The sequence below is a fragment of the Nelumbo nucifera genome, chromosome 5 (genome assembly GCF_055504915.1).
Source record: "Nelumbo nucifera cultivar China Antique chromosome 5, China Antique-T2T, whole genome shotgun sequence".
Classification (NCBI taxonomy): Eukaryota; Viridiplantae; Streptophyta; class Magnoliopsida; order Proteales; family Nelumbonaceae; genus Nelumbo; species Nelumbo nucifera.
The window spans coordinates 46,804,061-46,822,917 of record NC_142653.1 but is presented as its reverse complement, the minus strand read 5'-3'; the positions used below and the strand labels follow the sequence as shown (position 1 = coordinate 46,822,917).

The 18,857-nt window shown below is 33.5% G+C and overlaps 1 protein-coding gene across 1 annotated transcript in view; it reads left to right on the top strand.

Annotated features, from left to right (window-relative positions):
* LOC104589347 (uncharacterized) overlaps positions 1–18,857 on the top strand; it is a 37,669-nt gene that overhangs the window by 9,832 nt on the left and 8,980 nt on the right. The window contains exons 4-5 of the mRNA XM_088888209.1: positions 4,800–4,970; positions 5,701–6,895. Coding sequence (XP_088744335.1) covers positions 4,800–4,970; positions 5,701–6,895 — 1,366 coding nt within the window. The remainder of the gene's footprint in view (positions 1–4,799; positions 4,971–5,700; positions 6,896–18,857) is intronic.

The window sequence follows — 18,857 nt, the reverse complement described above, 5'->3', positions numbered from 1 at the left end:
GTAACCGAAGAAAACCACTCTCCTACCCCTATTTTTTCCACTTCTCTCTCCCAATTGAGCTAACCAATCGTCACTCATTTTTTCTCCTTTTGTTTTGTTTTATTTATTTTTCACATTTTCTTAATTTCCCATCTCTTTTATTCTTCTTTCTCTCTCTTCTTCATTTTCTTTCTTTCTTACTTTTTTCTTTTAATTTTCTAGTTTCGTTTTAGGTGACAAGCAAATAGGAACCATAGTCTAGAGACTTCATGCAGATGCCTATTAAATGGTTCTAAGCGACCCTTTTACTATTTAAGTAATTTAACAACCATTTCTCATAACTATTTAATCTACCCATTTTTGTTTTCTTTATTGTGTTTTTATGTTAACCACCCTGTAAGGGCATATTAGTCATTATACATGTTTTCTTTAAAGTATAGGGTAAAATACAAAACATCCCCTGAGTTTTCTAACAATCTTATAAATCTCCCTTGTGTTTTGATATGAATAGAATCCTCCCTTATAGTTTTGAAAATGGTGCATATACCTCCCTAACTCTTATTAGTTTTTCTAGCCGAAAACCCTGATGTAATAGATTAGTGTTCTTAAAATATCAGATTCCTTGAAGTGGTAACCGAAGTAAACTACTCTCCTACCCCTATTTTTTCCACCTTTCTGTCTTAATTGAGCTAACCAATCATCACTCAATTTCTCTCCTTTTGTTCTGTTTTATTTATTTTTCACATTTTCTTAATTTCCCATCTCTTTTATTCTTCTTTCTCTCTCTTTCTTCTTCATTTTCTTTCTTTCTTACTTTTTTCTTTTAATTTTCTAGTTTCGTTTTAGGTGACAAGCAAATAGGAACCATAGTCTAGAGACTTCATGCAGATGCCTATTAAATGGTTCTAAGCGATCCTTTTACTATTTAAGTAATTTAACAACCATTTCTCAGAACTATTTAATCTACCCATTTTTGTTTTCTTTATTGTGTTTTTATGTTAACCACCCTATAAGGGCATATTAGTCATTATACATGTTTTCTTTAAAGTATACGGTAAAATACAAAACATCCCCTGAGTTTTCTAACAATCTTATAAATCTCCCTTGTGTTTTGATATGAATAGAATCCTCCCTTATAGTTTTGAAAATGGTGCATATACCTCTCTAACTCTTATTAGTTTTTCTAGCCAAAAACCCTGATGTAATACATTAATGTTCTTAAAATATCAGATTCCTTGAAGTGGTAACCGAAGTAAACTACTCTCCTACCCCTATTTTTTCCACCTCTCTGTCTTAATTGAGCTAACCAATCATCACTCAATTTCTCTCCTTTTGTTCTGTTTTATTTATTTTTCACATTTTCTTAATTTCCCATCTCTTTTATTCTTCTTTCTCTCTCTTTCTTCTTCATTTTCTTTCTTTCTTACTTTTTTCTTTTAATTTTCTAGTTTCATTTTAGGTGACAAGCAAATAGGAACCATAGTCTAGAGACTTCATGCAGATGCCTATTAAATTGTTCTAAGCGACCCTTTTACTATTTAAGTAATTTAACAACCATTTCTCAGAACTATTTAATCTACCCATTTTTGTTTTCTTTATTGTGTTTTTATGTTAACCACCCTGTAAGGGTATACCAGTCATTATACTTATGTTTTACTTAAAGTATAGGGTAAAATACAAAACCTCCCTTGAGTTTTCTAGCAATCATATAAATCTCCCCTATGTTTTGATATGAATAGAATCCTCCCCTATAGTTTTGAAAAATGATGCATATACCTCCCTAACTCTTATTAGTTTTTTCTGGCCGAAAACCCTAACATAATACATTAATTGTCTTAAAGTACTAGATTTACCCTTGAAGTGGTAACCGAAGCAAACCACTCTCCTATCCCTATTTTTTCCACTTCTCTGTCTCAATTGAGCTAACCAATCATCATTCATTTTTTCTCCTTTTGTTCTGTTTTATTTATTTTTCACATTTTCTTAATTTCCCATCTCTTTTTTTCTTCTTTCTCTCTCTTTCTTCTTCATTTTCTTTCTTTCTTACTTTTTTCTTTTCATTTTCTAGTTTCCTTTTAGGTGATAAGCAAGTGGGAACCACAGTCTAGAGATTTCATAAGATTGTTAGAAAACTCGGGGGGTTATATTTTACCCTAAAGTATAAATAACAATGAGAGAGGCAACCAAATTAGCTTTTGCGGAACGAAGAAGAGAGAAAAAAGAAGGAAGAGAAAGTAGTGGTTAGACCCCTGGAGGGGCTGCCTATATATCCTCCGGTGAGGGATTGGGCCAATGTAATTCACAAGAGTTGGAATTCTAGTGATAAGAGAGAAAACAGTACGTGATTGCATAGAAGATGGAAAAATACCCATATGGATGAAGAAGAAAGAGAGAAAATGGGTTAAAATCAAGATGATGGAGCAAGAGTGCTTCCAAGGTCCCAAGATGGGCATGAGGGCCCCTATTTATAGATTTTAGGTGAGCTAACTTTTCATCATTTTAGAATTTTCTTGTTAATTGTTATCTCCAATTTCACCCTTTTGTTTTAGTCATTTAAATCACATGTTTATTTTCGTCCTTGAATGTGCTTAGTGGATTCATTTTCTTTTCTAGAATGTTCACTTATTATGCTCATGTTTAATCTTATTCAAGGACATGCTTAATTGGATTCACGTTTGGTTTCTAGGATATTCATCCCTTAGTGGTGCACATTAATTTTGTTATTGTGCGAAAATGATTAACACTTAAATTTAATTAACACTTAAATTCAATCCCTGGGTTGGTCGAATTGTGTACTTATGTAAGGCCACCCTCATACATTGTGTTGTCGGTTATTTAGAAGACTGGTAGCCCAAGTTTTTGTCTTTTCCTATTTGGTTGGAAGAAGATCTAGACACCAAACCTTGCCTCAAAAAGATGTGGGAAACCTATTTTAGATTATTTTTGGGAAGCTCCAAATGAAGCTTTTCGCCTTTTTTCAATTCATATTCTCATGGAAAGACATGTGGAAAGATGTGCCTTAACCAAATAGTATTCAAGCTTCTAAGATGTAAATGCAAAAACTCACATTGTCTTTTGTTTTCCAGATCTACCAGAAGATCTTTTGAAAAAGGCCTGCCAAATGACATCTATATATTTCTAAGTAATCGACTACACTATAGAACTTGGACAATCTTTCCTAACAAATTACCCTACACTTAAAAACCTTGGAAAATTTATCCTAAGGTTTGGAATCTCTTCCATTGGATTTCAAAATATATTTTTAAGATTATAATCACTTATTGAAGTCTAGGAAAGCCTAGCAACCAAAACTATTCTATCCATTGGTCTCTAAGGTTGCCTTTCTCCTTGAAGAGTTATTCTAGAAGATAGCCATTTGAATAAATCCAAATCTTCTAGTTCTTTTAGTAGCCTTGTCATGTTTAAATGTTGTTGGATCATCATCACTAGAGAAAGTTGATGGTGGTGATGAGACCATGAAGCTTAGGCAATTGATTAGGTAGAAGTTCCACTTCATCTTTAGTGGATTTCTTACATTTACATGATTGAGGCTCAAAGAAGATTACTTAAAATGGCTGCATACTTAGCCACATCATTAATACTTTCAATGAACTTGTTATTATCAAAACACGTAAGGCCAAGATCACATCATTAGTACTCTCAGCCAGTTCATCTTCTTCATTAACTATTCATGGATAGACACTAAGAATCTAACGCATCCCTCAATCTAAGAGAAATGTTTCTCATAGTTAGGATCCATATATGTCTTTAATACTAATTTGTCATGAGCCAAAGCTAGTCTTTACCGCTAGTGAAGGAGAAGTATTCTTCTTCCCTATTTTTCTTTTTCAGAAAGGATAATTGATTAGTTTGACGAAACCCACCCTCCAATTCAAGTGTTTTTGGAACTTGAAAGATCGTTGATCAGTTCAACTACTTCAGAGAAGAACATAAAGTGATTACTAAGTACTTCGAGAAAAATAATGAGAAAAACCAACGAAAATTCAACTAGTGTAGAATCCTTTCCTTATTCTCAGAAACTAGAGCTATTCTCTAGGAAATTTACGTAAAACACTCTAACATCAAACCAAAGTAAGAGAAGAAGTCCTCTGAAGTCCAACTATGCCCATGAATGCACCAGGCTGATGTGAAAATCAGTTGGAGTGAACCGGTTAATCCATTGGGCTCGTGACAATATTTATAAAATTTTAAACATAATGACACATTTTGAACTATATATTATATTATCATCATTGAAACTGAAGTCTAAAAGCTTTTATGATTTTTTTTATAATAATAATAATAATAATTACTATTATTATTATCTGTTGGAGTAAACCGGTTAATCCATTGGGTTCGTGACAATAATATTTATCAAATTTTAATCATAATGATACATTTTGAACTATAAATTATATTATCATCATTGAAATTGAAGTCTAAACGTTTTTAAATAATTATTATTATTATTTTTATTATTATTATTATTATAAGGAACATTTCCCATGGGTAGAACTGGAACCAACCTCGAAATTACCAAGGCCAGAAAACAACCTTGGGACAGATATTGACAGATAAGTTCTGGTTCCAAAAATGGGTCCAAGTTGCCTTAGAATTGAACTGAATCAACCCATGCTCTCCTTCAATTAGCTGATGACTGAATTGAAATATCATCAAATTCAATAACCAATATGAAAATGTGGTCTAAACAAGTGAGTTAAATTTCTATTAAAAAAGTGAGTTACATTTCGACTTTATTTTCAATTTATGATACATATAATGCTTAAGGTAATATTTTATCTTGTTAATATATTTACCAGATGTAAATGAGTGCGAGGAATCAGGGAAGACTATTTGTGAAGTTATCTGTACTAACACAAATGGATCTTATTATTGCTCTTGTCCGAAGGATAGTTATGGAGATGGCAGAAAAGATGGAAATGGTTGCACTAAAAAGAACAAGGCCTTTCAATTAATTAAGGTCACTCTAGGTAAATCTCCTTATTGAGTTTCAAATCATATTTAATTTAATTTCCATCCTGTTATTTTATACATGTGCCATGAATTTTGTTGTTTTTTGTACTTTGCATCAAGGTTAGAGGCGGCATATAAACCAAACAAAGAATGATTTAGCTGTTTGTGTTTGCATCAATACAACAATAAACAGCTTGATATAGTTGCAGGTTTCACATCAGTCTACCCTGTCCTTCATTAGGCACTAGGCAAAATACTCAGATTTTTATTAGCCATGAAGCCCTTATGTTATGCGTTAGAATACAGATAAATCGTACGTGTCCCACTTTACTAACAAGGTGCAGCATTTAATATATCTATACTGGTATTTTGTTATTAATAAATTAAGAATAATGAGTTAGGGATAGTTGGGAAAGAGATAAGAAAAACAAATTGGCATCTATTTTGTTTGTATTCGATGTAATATGTCATTAAAAAATGTAATACTGTGGCATTAGCTACCAAAAAATTATACGAGTTCATGCAAAGGACAAAAAAGAAAAAAGATAAGTAAGGAATTAATTATGGACATCCACAAAGCAGAATCTCTGGCTTATATATCAGTCATGCTAGGAATTTCTATTATTATACTCAAAAGACCAAATTCTTTCTGACATATAATATAATAATGATTATTCTATATATGCATACTTTTTTCCTACTTTTATAACATTTCTTCCAAGTAATATCTTGATATACCCCATGCAGGTGTAGGCCTTGGGATTTTACTTTTACTCATCAGCATTTCATGGCTACACTTTATCATAACCCAAAGAAGACTCGTGAAGTTAAGAGAGAAGTTCTTTGAGAAAAATGGTGGTTTGCTTTTACGGCAACAATTATCTTCACATGAAGTTGGTTATGAGGCTCTAAAGATCTTTACAGCTCCAGAACTAGAGTTTGCAACAAAGAATTATGATGAAAATTGCATCCTTGGTCGAGGTGGTCAAGGTATAGTATATAAAGGCATTCTACCTGATCAACGAGTAGTAGCCATTAAAAAATCTAAAATAGTGGATGAGAGCCAAATTGAGCAATTTATTAACGAGGTTGTTATTCTTAGCCAAGTTAACCATCGAAACGTTGTGAAGCTCTTGGGATGTTGTCTAGAGACTGAAGTTCCTTTGTTAGTGTATGAATATGTCTCAAATGGAACCCTTTACCAGCATATCAATAAAAAGAACTACAGCTCCTTGCTTTCTTGGGAAGATCGCGTTAGGATCGTCACGCAGACTGCTAGTGCAGTTGCCTATCTACACTCTGCAGCTTCTACACCGATTGTTCACAGAGATCTCAAATCAGCAAATATACTATTAGATGGTAATTATACAGCAAAAGTCTCTGACTTTGGAACTTCCCGATTACTTCCTGTTGATCAAACTCAAGTCACTACACTGGTTCAAGGGACCTTAGGGTATTTGGACCCAGAGTACTTTTATACCAGTAGATTGACAGAGAAAAGTGATGTTTACAGCTTTGGAGTAGTCCTCGCAGAGATCTTAACAGGGGAAAGGCCAGTTTCTTTTGAAAAAGTAGAGGAACAAAGAAACCTAGCTACATATTTTATTTCCTTGATGGAAGACAATCAACTCTTCCAAATCATTGATAATCGAGTTGTGAATGATGAAATTATTGAACAACTTGTGGCGGTTGCAGAACTTGCAAAGAGATGCCTTAATGTAAAGGGTGAAGAAAGGCCCACTATGAAAGAAGTGGCGGAGGAGCTAGGAGGATTAAGAGGGTTAAGGAAACACTCAGGGGTTCAAACAAAACAAGAAGCGAGTTCAAATTCACTTTGTGAATCATCAGATTTCTATCTTATAGAAACAAACCAATCCCTTGGTGATGCATCTGGGCAATATAGTTTGCAGAATGATATGATTTTGTCAACGAATTTTCCTCGGTGAAATGGTTTGTCAAATCAATCATGTTGTTCTATATATGTTAATGCTTCATTTCTTCATGCTTTTTTTTATGTTTATGACTTTTAAATAGTACGTTATGTATTCAAGTAGAGAACAATCTCTTTTATCACATGTTGAAACATTTATTATATCTTTTTATTAACAGAGACAATTGATTTATCATAAGCATGATTATTCAATTTATCATAGCCAGCTACAACGGCCATTTCAAATATAGCAAGAAAATTACAAGAACTAAATAAAAATAGCGTGCTTGGGCACATCCGGTTTTTAAAGACTAGAATGTACATAACGAATGGTCAATGGGATGTAACTAAATTGTTACACAATATTACAATAGGAACTAATTTTTATAATGAATAGATTTCGTGCATTAGAAGGGACATTTTATAAGCAAAAGAAGCAGTTTGTCTATATTGCCCATATAAGCTATTTATGATATCTATTTTATTTGGAATATTCTTAAATTCATTCAAATTTGTTGAAAGGGTGTGATGCCCAAGTTGTGAAATACGCAAGGTGAGATTGAGAGAAAATATTAAGTGAAACAAAGGCAAGAAACCCTAAACAAGCTAAAAGAAGCACATACAATTCCTAATGTGAAAAACCCTTCAGAAAGATAGGTAAAAACCACAAGACATTGGTCCAAGAAAACTTTCCACTATGGGGGCCTTCTTTTTTTGGATTAATTTTGAGAGGGGGGAAAGTTAGATAATAGGATTTTGATTCCCATTGACCAAGAAACACATGTTCATTTTTCAGATTTATGTGGGGACCAATGAAAGTTTATTTTTCTAGGTATCTCATAGGTGGGTAAATTAACTTTCTCATTTAAGGGAAAGTTGCCAATACTTGGATGGGACAAAAAAAATGTGCCGTTTAATAATAGAATTTTTATGGTTAAGATGGTGATTGCCTTATTTACATGGGAAATAAAAGAATATGAGTAAATGTAATTATTTTGGTAAGTGTTCCCCAGGAAAGACTTACCCGGGTAAGTGGTTTACCGAAAAGCGAACGGGGCATATGTTTCAAAGGTGGGATTACAACAAGAAGATATAGTGTCTTCTCCTCTCTATAGCAAAACATTGAGGATAACCTTCACATAGCAATTTACACGGATTACACACTCGAGAGAGTTTCTAACAGTTCATATACCCTTTTTTTACTACACTCTCAAAAACAAATAAATAGATGAAGATGATTGTCCATCTCCCAATTCTTCAACCAATGAAGATACACAAGCAAGAAATTAATTAATGGCATTATCACTAAGTCACGAGGTCTTCCAAATGCCAAAGGTCATGAGTGTGTTGGGAAGTGTGTGCATGGAAAACCACCTTCTACAAATATTTGGGATTTCTTAATTTGAACTATTGATCTAAAGTGGGCGGTGGTTTTGATGTTCTAGAATCACATCATGCACTAAATGTTAGAATAAGAGGCACTTAGAATGCCTCTATAAAGAATAAGAGGCACTTAGGTGATTGCCTCTAAAAGCATAGCGTCTAAATGTTATAGAGGTACTTGACTAATAATTAGAGACACATCTGATAAGTGCCTCCAAAAATAAGATATTGAATCACATAATCATGTCTCTAAAAAATTATTGCCAAAATCATTATATAGAGGCATGTATAAATGCCACCGAATGTATATTTTTAGAGGTATTTTAATTAAATTTATTGAGGCAAATTTATTTGCCTCTAAAAATAATTTCAAGAATCTTAGTTATGCTTTTAGTAGCACTTGCGACCGTCTCTAAAGATCATTTACTTGTATTTTAAAAAACTATTTTATCATATGTAAAGCTTATGTAGATCTATATAAAAACATTTAAATTTTTATTTAAACAATTCATTGACATATCTATTGAAAGATATTGATTGTTTATAAATATTATTTCATATTATTTGATACAAATTAAAAAATATAACAATCCATTTATAAAAACACATGGAATAAAGAATACAAAAAGCAATTCACTTCCTACTCTAAGAAAAGAAGAGAAGTAGTTAAACTCGACACCATCTACATTTTTTTTTTCTTCTACAACCTGCAAGAAAAAAAATAATATAACAAAAAGCAAAAAAATCATCACATTAATAACTATAATTTTTCAAAAACAAAAAATCTTTAACCATCTAATTATATGTTGCATGATTCTTACCTTAGCAACAGAATTTGGTTTTGGATGGTTGATCCTCAAGGTCAAGTAACAGAATACCAGTTGTGGAGGGCACTAAATGCATGAATGCTCAAAGAATTCCAAAACCATGATGTGTTCCTTAATGCACTCTATCAGCCAAGCTGATTTGAACAAGTATGGGAGTTTCTTGGTAATTGATAAATAATGAAACTCCAGTATTAACAGCCTTAATAGACTGATTATCACTATAGGAAAAATCAGCTTTAGCAATGAACAAAACCGTTGCAAAAAGATACAAAAAACTGTTGCTAAAGGCTATAGCAACGATTTAGCCACGTTTTTTTGTCGGTGGCGGATATTGGCGTGGCTAAAACCTATAGCCATGGATATTGTACATCGTGGCTATAAATGTACGTATAGCCATGATTTTAACCGTTGCTAATTAAAAATTTTATTGCAATAGATTTATTTTATACCATTGCTACAAATTGCTATAGCAACGGTTTTAGTCGTGGCTATAGAATATGGTTTATTGATGAATAAGTAGAAATAGCAACGGTTTTAAGTAAAACTATCGCTACAAGTATTAGCTATTCTTTTGTATTGCCACAGTTTTTTGCATTAATGGTTGCTATAAAATTCTTATAGCAATGGTCATGGTCAAAAACCGATGTCGTAGAATGGTCGTTACAAAATATAACCATTCTAAAATTGTTGCTGTATGGCACTTTTAGCAACGGTGTGATAAAACCGTTGCTACAAGTTTATTTCTCATTTAAATTTTAAAGGAATGCCATTACAAAAATAATTAATTTCACCTGTTCTTTTATGATAAAACCTGTACAAATTTATACAAAATATCTATAGTAGTATTTGTTCAATATACACATTTAATAAATTTTTTTCATCACCAAAAAAGAAAACATAATTAACGAAATTATCCTCATTGCATCTAAACATTAGCTTATATGCACGTGCATTATACTCAAGACCTTCAATTTGGATCATAATTTCGGTCTGTCAAGTTCAAAATTGAATACATAAGCATTGATATAAATAATTAGCTATATAAATTAAATAATGTAAGAGGTTTATATGCATTTACACTTACCATTGATTTAACCCATGCAGTGTGAGATCCAAGTGCATCCAAGAATTACCCTAGAAAAAAATCCAAGGGAATCAAAATCAAGATGGGCAACAAAGAAAGCAATTCAGGTTGGAGAAGACCCCCTACACTTGCTATAAAATCTTAACATTCTTCACCTTCTCAAGGGAGCTTGCTAACCTCAAATAAACCCCCTTTAGAGGTTCACATGATAACAAGTGTCTTATCATCCCTTCCAAATTTATTATTTATCACTACTTCAAATCCCTTTTCAGATGCAAAGCAACTAGAAAAGAAGATGAGAACCTTCCTATGGGCTGGTTGGAACGATGATAACATGTTTCCAAACCTTCCAACATTATATGCATGCATCAGGGTGTGCCTATCCTACTTTCAAGCTATGCTCTGTTGCATCATATTTTCCTACCCTCTTGTACAGATTGTGGTAAGCATGACCTTAACATGAATAAGGAAATGGAGAAAGATGTTGTAGTGTTATTGACAGATGAACTAAATCCACCGAGACATGTAACCAATCACATGATGGACACAATAGACGCAAAGAAATTATCTTATTATTACCAAAAAGAAGCAGAAAAATACAATTCAGGATTGGAAGTGTGTATAGAAGCAAGAGAAAAGGTTGGAAATTATCCATAAAATGATTATTCTTCCTCATGCAAAATTTACACTACATGACCATTGGAAAATTATCAGATTGATAAAGAAACATAGACATATCCAGTTTCAATGGATAGTGCAACAGATTGGTTCACGATCTCTGCTGATTCAGAAAACAAGTTTTTTTTAAACATCAATATGAAAACCATGAAAGAGCATTTTAATATTAACAAGTATCAAAATTATATAGCAATAGCAAAGAATTTTGGGTTAGGTAAGGGGTAGGTTATTCTAAATTAGGCTAATAACTATAAAATCTGAACCCTTCTACAAAGGATCTAAGAATTGTCATCTCTTTAAAGGTAAGGGGAAAGTTATTCTTTTCTATTCACTACTTTAACAGGTAAGCACACAGTACAGTGCAAGATCAACAGATTTAAGCCAAAAGTTTGACACATATGACCAATAAGGGTGTTACTGTTTGAGATTGTTTTGATTTTCAGAGGCAGACATCTCCCGGTGTCCTCAGTTCAGGTGCAACCTGAACAATTGGGAGGTGGATGCCTATTCACAATTGTTGAGACTCCTAAGTGGGGTTCATGTCCAACCTTCTATGCCTGATCATAGAACATGGATTGGTATCAGATCTGGTTAACATCTACTCAAGTGTTAGTTTCCTCTTTTGATTTTTTAGACAAGAACCAATAGAAACCAAATTCAGGATTGAACTTGCTTCTAGATGGGCCATGTCCCATTCATTATTCATACATGCCTTGGGTCCACCATTTCTCATTGGTAACACAATGGCTATCTTATCTACAAATCTTCAACTTTTGACCATATTTTCTCAAAGCAAACCATATTTTTTTCTCAAATCACAATGTTAATTTTTTTTATATTCTGCATGTATATATGCTGGATATGCAGGTATGTATATTAGATGGTGATGACTCATGCCATACATGTATTTCTCAGAGGACCTAGCACTTGCCATCTTACCAACTCACCTTCCAATGCACACCCAAATCAGCAAAATCAGCCCATAACATCACATTAGATCCACCTTGTTTCTATGCAAAAAGACCTATTTGTAGTCGGTGGAATCCCTTGTATAATTATCGAGTACTCATTGAGGTTGGGGATTTGTGATCAGATTGAAAGTAGTCCTATGTTGATATTTCAATTACCAATAACAGAAAGAAGAAAAAGAAAGAAACTCAGTCCAACTGCTGTGATTCACAATGGATGTCACAAGATAGACTTGAATGGCTTGCTATATTGCTAACCAAGTTTCTCCCATGGTCTGTACTTTCTATTTCTTTCTTTCTATCTTGCATTGAAAATTACTATGCTGCATTATTTAGTTGTGTTGGGTACCATTCGAGTTTCTTATGTAACCTTTTGGGGTTGATCAATAGAAATTGATGAGAAAGATGAGTTGTCACTTATTTACATAAGGGAGTCACTTCAACTGAAAAAAAAATGCATGTATAGACTCATCATTGGTAATGATCAACCCCAAACACAAGGAGGGGTAAGCCTCCTTAAGAGTAGGGGTGTGGAGGAAGGAGTGCCTAATACCTTCATTTTTGGGCTGTTACAGAAACTTTGAGAGAGGAGTGCCTAATACCTTCATTCTCCTAATCTATTTAAATATAAAATCTTTGGTCGAGTGCCCCTTCCCATGGGAAATGAAGTCCCTATTCCAAAAACAAAGTCATTTTCTTCGTGACTAAGATAAGGGCCATATCCTCTAAAATATAGATGGTGACTCATTCTTTGAGCTTGCCATAAGCTTATAGTATTATATCTTACGTCTTAGATATATATAAATTTACATTTTTGTGGTAAAAATGTAGTATCTTACCCAGATGGTATAATATTTTAGTAAATATATATTTACCTAAATGTAGTATGCATGGCATGTATAAATAGTATTATATATTAATATATACACAAATAACTTTTAAATATATTTTTTTGTAGGGAAAATCAATGATAGCAGAAAAATATGGTATTGGAAGAGTCTTGACCAATCGAAACACCCCCATGAATTATGAAAAGCACCACCTGATTAGCAACTTTTTCTATGATACCAGTTGAGTGCCTCTAGGTTTCTCTAGTATCCATGTCTTAACAGCATCATTGTCGAAGACTCTTTTGTAAATATGAACATAAAGTCAAATTAAATTTTAGTTTTAAAACATATGTTCATATGGGCTAGCTTGGATGTCCAACTTGGTCCAACCCAGGACTGGGCCCAAACATGTAATATCAGGCCCGAGCTATGGGTCAGGCTAGGTCCAAACAGGCCTTAATGATGTTGATACCCTATAAAATCTTGACCTAGACCATGATGATCGTCCTTTTACCGGTGTACTTACCTTTCCCCTTGCTACGCCATTACATTTTTCTTTTTTAAATTGACAAGTACGACAATGAGTGGGCTGCTCATGAACTTGCTTACGTAGCTAAAGGTTTGGATTCAAAGTTTGTTTACTGAAGCAGCCTCAATCTGTTTCTTCTTGTTTTTAGTGAAAGTTTCTTCTTTTTATTTATAAATATAAATATATATATATATATATATATATATATATATACGACACTAACTAGAGCCAATGGAACTATCGAAGAGAAGCCACTATCACTAATAAGACAACAAATTAAAAGGATGTGGGATTAAGGATAGCAATTTTTCTCATTTCCCTAATTCTTGCAGGGACCTGGTGAGGATGGAGATGATTTCCCCCCAACGGGGACGGGGATGGGAAAATATTAAAAATCAACTTATTAACTTAATTAATTAACAACTGATAGCTTAATTCATAACTCAATTAGTTAACTAACTAATTAAGATGATAATTTTTCTGATTCCTTCTTTGAAATCTGATGTTATTGAATAATTGTTGAATGGATCAGCCTTTGGACATTTTTAAAAAAAATAATAATAATAAAATTTAATATGCATTAATACAAAATTATCAATAAACATAAAAATGTTATTAATTACTTTTCAAATTATTTTTTATTAATTTAAAATCGTTTCAATTTCATTTAAAATGATAAAATTAGTAAAAGTAGTAAACATTAATATAAATTTTCTAAAAATAATAAGAATAATTATAATTATTTTTTAAGTTTCATCCATTCTATATACTTACATTGTAGTTGCACGTGTCATAGAGAAAAAAAGTGGTGTGAAAGATGGAGCCGGCCACCATCACAACTAGGATCACCTTGTCGCTTAATGCACCGAGAAAGGACCTAGTCGTATTCATTGATGCCCATAGCTTAGTTGAACCCTAGGCACCCAAGATAGAATCTTTGCCCATAAAATCCAAAACTTCTAAGTCCAAATAACCCAGTGAGAATGCCACCAAGCTTAAATTGATTTCATACGTATAGAAGTAGATTGTAAAATATATGAAATCAACAAAAAAAAAGGCAATACATAAATCAAGAACTAAATTCAATTTCAAAATAGTTAAAAAGAATTAGATACAATATAAAATAAAAATAATAAATGTCCAATTGAAAATGACTTAGGCCCTGTAATAATAAATGTCCAACTAATTGAAAATGACTTAGGCCCTGTAACAATATGAAATCAATAAAAATAATAAATGTCCAACTAATTGGTCCCTGTAATAATGAACAACCACTCATCCAAGGGCAATGGATTTGGTGCCATGAATGATTGATTCGGAGAAGACTGGAAGTGTGTGATTCGATCGACATTGCTTTTGCATTAACTTTAGGCTCACGTTATTAGGAAGATTTATCTTGACTGGAAATGGATTAATTGAATGGGATTAATTGGATGGTCTGTTTATCTCCATTTCTTGTAAATGGTGTCCTCTCATTCCTAATCGGAGAGTCCTTCCACATAACCCCCTCCCATGGAAATGGATCACTTTTGTTCTTTTCAAAATGTTTCTGAAAAAAAAAAAAAAAAAACTTTTCAAATGTCATATAATTCCTCTCTCCTAACATAGAGCTGCCAACAAAATTGGTCTCGTTAAGGGAAAAAATGTGATAAAGCGAAATAGCAAGGCAAACAAGACCCATGCACATCAAAAATAAAAGTGAAAGGGTGGAGCCCCATGGGCTTTGGCTAGCTGCTAGAGCCATGGCTAGCTGCTAGAGCCAAGAGGTGGTGGCATTCACAGACAGATCCCTTGTTTTTGTGCAAGTTGTACAGAAAGAAGAAGAAAAAGAAGAATGGAGCTCCGCCCCTGAATTAACATTAAAAACAAAAGAGAAAGGAGTGGAGCCCTTGTTTTATTGAGAAAAACAGAAAGAGCAATGTTGAGCTGCCGGTGCCAGGTGAGCTTTGACTACCTGCCAGGATGAAGACCATGTAGATGCTTATAAAGGGTCCCATTGGGGATGTATTCATAGACCATGAGGGGTTGTTCTAGCTCAACACAGCATCCAAGTAGTTAAACGGGCTATGATGGTTCACCTGATTTGTACCCTTGGTGTTCCGAGCTTGGCGCACTTGATGGCAACGATGGTGCCATCCTCGAGGACACCCTTGTAGACCTCTCCATAGCCAACGACGCCAAGCAACCGGTCCTTAGAGAACTTATTAGCTGCCTTCTTCATTTCTTTTCCGGTGAAGTTCCTAGCAGATTTGTCACCACAGTTGGCGTTTAGTATCTCCTCTCGCTCCTTCGCCAAGCGTTCTTAGTCTCTTTGATGCGTCGGTGGTGGCATCATCAGTTTCGTCTTCTCCAGCGGTGTGGCATCACCGGTTTCGCCTTCATCAAGCCTGATCCTAGTAGCAGTAGATGGGTTTAGAGGGGTAAATTTGACATTTCATTTCCTTTCGTTAGCACTTAACGACAATGACAATTTTCAGAAAACTTAAGGGTACTACAAGACAATAGCTAAATAGTAAGGATACCGCATGTCGATTTGCTAAACAATAGGGATTGTTTAAGAGATTTATCCAAAAATAAATAAATAAAAAGATGAAAAACGGGTGGTAAGAAAATAATAATAACAGATGATAAATAAAAGTGTTAGGATGGATTATTTTATGTTGATTTGCTCTTAGCTTGTTAAACTTTCTCTCCGTTAGTAATATGCTCTTAGTAATTAGTAAAGGAATTGACTATTTGTTCTATGTTTGTTTATACACCATGTGGGTTCCACCTATTAGACCTGGGAGAGGGGTGCCTAACCCCTTCCCTCTCCCATCCAAGTCTTACCTGGACTAATGTAGTTAATGCCTCTGGCTCTAAAATCACTATTAAACAAAAATGGGTGGTAACTCCAAACCAGCCCAAGTGAGTCATTTTCCGATGCTCATAAAAATTAAAATACAATAGGTGCATATGTTTAGTGTCTTAGACTCTTGATTGATGCATTATAAATAAAATTATATGATACCTTTGCATCCCAGTATATTAATTATAATATATTTCTTCATATATCATTATTAATATACATATATCATTATAATATATTTATATACTATATATGACGGTTTTGGTCTTAAATTTAGTGTTATTAATATATTTATAGAATTTGTATGCATTTCCCTACCATATCCATTTTTTTTCTTATTTTTCGTCTGTATCCATGCATTTCCAAAGTGTATCTTATCGGAATTATTCATATGATACCTGATACTGATACTTTAATCCTTTAGGCTAATATCACAAATAAACTTGCTTGGATTCATACTCCCCACAACAACTATACCACTACATTAGGACTCAAGTTTCTTGCAAGTGAAGAACCAACAGATTCTGACAATATGGCTACTAATTGATAAATGTTGCTCCCTTTGTTAAGGATGAAACTATTGAACACATTTTACTCTATTTTCATGTCATTAAACATATTTGGCTTGGCTTAGTTTGTAGCATCAATATGGACTCCCATGGTTATAGGCCTTTGATTGGTGGCTTCAGGTGTGGTGGGATAAGAATTGCTATATTCTTAGGGTTATTATTCTATGGTTTATTTGGTGGGCCAGGAATAATTAAGTTGCTATTTGAGCATAACCCTTTCGATCCAACTACAATCTTAACTAGAGAACAAGCTTTTTGCAACACCATTCTGAGTAAGGAGATCAATGCTAGCTTATTTAGGATAAGATCAGAGAGATCAACTCTCTTAAATCAACTATTATATTGGAATCCATTTAACTAGTCTAATTAGTCAAATCCTAGTCTCATTAGATTTTTTAGCACATAGTTTTGACTAAGACTCTAATGTGGAGCTTGGATCACCTGCCAGCGAAACACATTTTAACCCTCTACCAACATGATATCACACCACACATCTCATACATGCCAGGTTCCACTTTTATGGTGGTTCCAATCTTATGGTGAGATGTAAGGTGTTAGATCATGTTGGTAGAGTGTTGGAACGTGTTTTATTGGCAGAATATCCCAATTCTCTAATGTGAGACTTCTAACTAGCCATTAACACTAATAATTCTAAAAGAAATCTTATTCAATTAGAAAATTACAGCTTGTATGGTGTAGAACCCACAACTTAAATTCTCATTAGCTTCATAGGCTAATTCGACCAATGCTAATATGAACTTAAGTAATGAGACCCATAAAGTGTTTAAACACTTAAATTACTTTCAACCTTACCATCCTAAAGGCCCAAATCCATTGGTTCATCCCACTATATGATAATCAAGATAATGCAACCCAATTAATCACTTGCAATTAATTTCTCTAATAAAAATACTTGAAATTACATTAAGGGAAGCACTTCTTCCCTATTTGTCCTTATGACACGGTGTCCAATTTCTAATACCACTTGGATCTTTCATTGAGGATTTAGATAATCCTATTGCCAATAGATTCAAGAGTCCAAGGAGAAAGTTTTACAAAGTATTCCCTATGTCTTGACATAGTAGAAGAACTTATCACATTAATCATCAATTGACATACCACCCTTGAATGCCTTGATATACTTAGATATTTGACCCCAGAAAGATCTAACTGTTTGGTATATCAAAGAGAGGCAAGTTTGATACTCAATTCAATATCAATATCAAGTCTAGAGACTAAGATCAACAACCAATTATTCCACCTATCATAAAGTCAAATAACATGTTGGGTTTGATCTAATTCAATATTTTTTTGTAAACACTCACCCTCATACCTTAGATCACAACTTAAGCAGCTAAGACCCACTGCTCTACGATCTTGAGCAGTGTGAGAATGAAAACCTTGTAAGAATAGACTTTTCTAATTAAGTATATGTGATGATTTAATCACATATTAAATTAATTATGTGGTCTCATACATAATACTTATATGAACCAAGGGTAATTTAAGAAACAACCCAATGACACATGAAATAAATATCTTGTTATTTATAGTAAAATTATATATAATACATCAATTGGAGTTGAGGATATACACACTGTCTAACATGGTAGCCCTTGATAATAGAGGAAATCATCTTTTTTCCCACACTATTCCTCTGCATAAGTTATCTTCTGTTGAAACTGAAGGTTAGGCCTTCTTTTATGGCTTTCTTTTTTACAAAGGAATTCTCTTTCAACCCAGTTGTTATTGAAGGTGATGCTTTATGGATATCTAAGCTTCTATTGATAGCTGACTCAAACTCTAATCATAATACCACCAAGAGAGGTGTGATTCAGAACCGAGAGAGATTTATGGAATTTTATGAGTTACCCGGTAAGTGAATAGCTTTCAAAAAAATAAAGATAAATCTTCTTGTAGATATTTAGAATTGAATGCGAACCATGATGGGATAGATAATGATTTTGGAATCTTTGGACCAAAAAAATAAATAAATGGGAGAAAGACAGTTCAGTCTAGGGTCAGAATTTATAGGCACAAAATACTGTTGGGGTAGGTGCTAACTTGGAATTGATGCCAATTCATCGACGGCATCGGTGCATAGAGTGAATTGTTGACCTTTTGAATGTTTATAACTATGCAGTGAAAATCAGAAATCTGCATCGGGCCTGTCCCTACTTCTCCAAAAATAAATTGCTTTAAAATCATATTACCCTTGCAGCCCAGCCCCTGCTACACACGAAATTATAATTGTGACA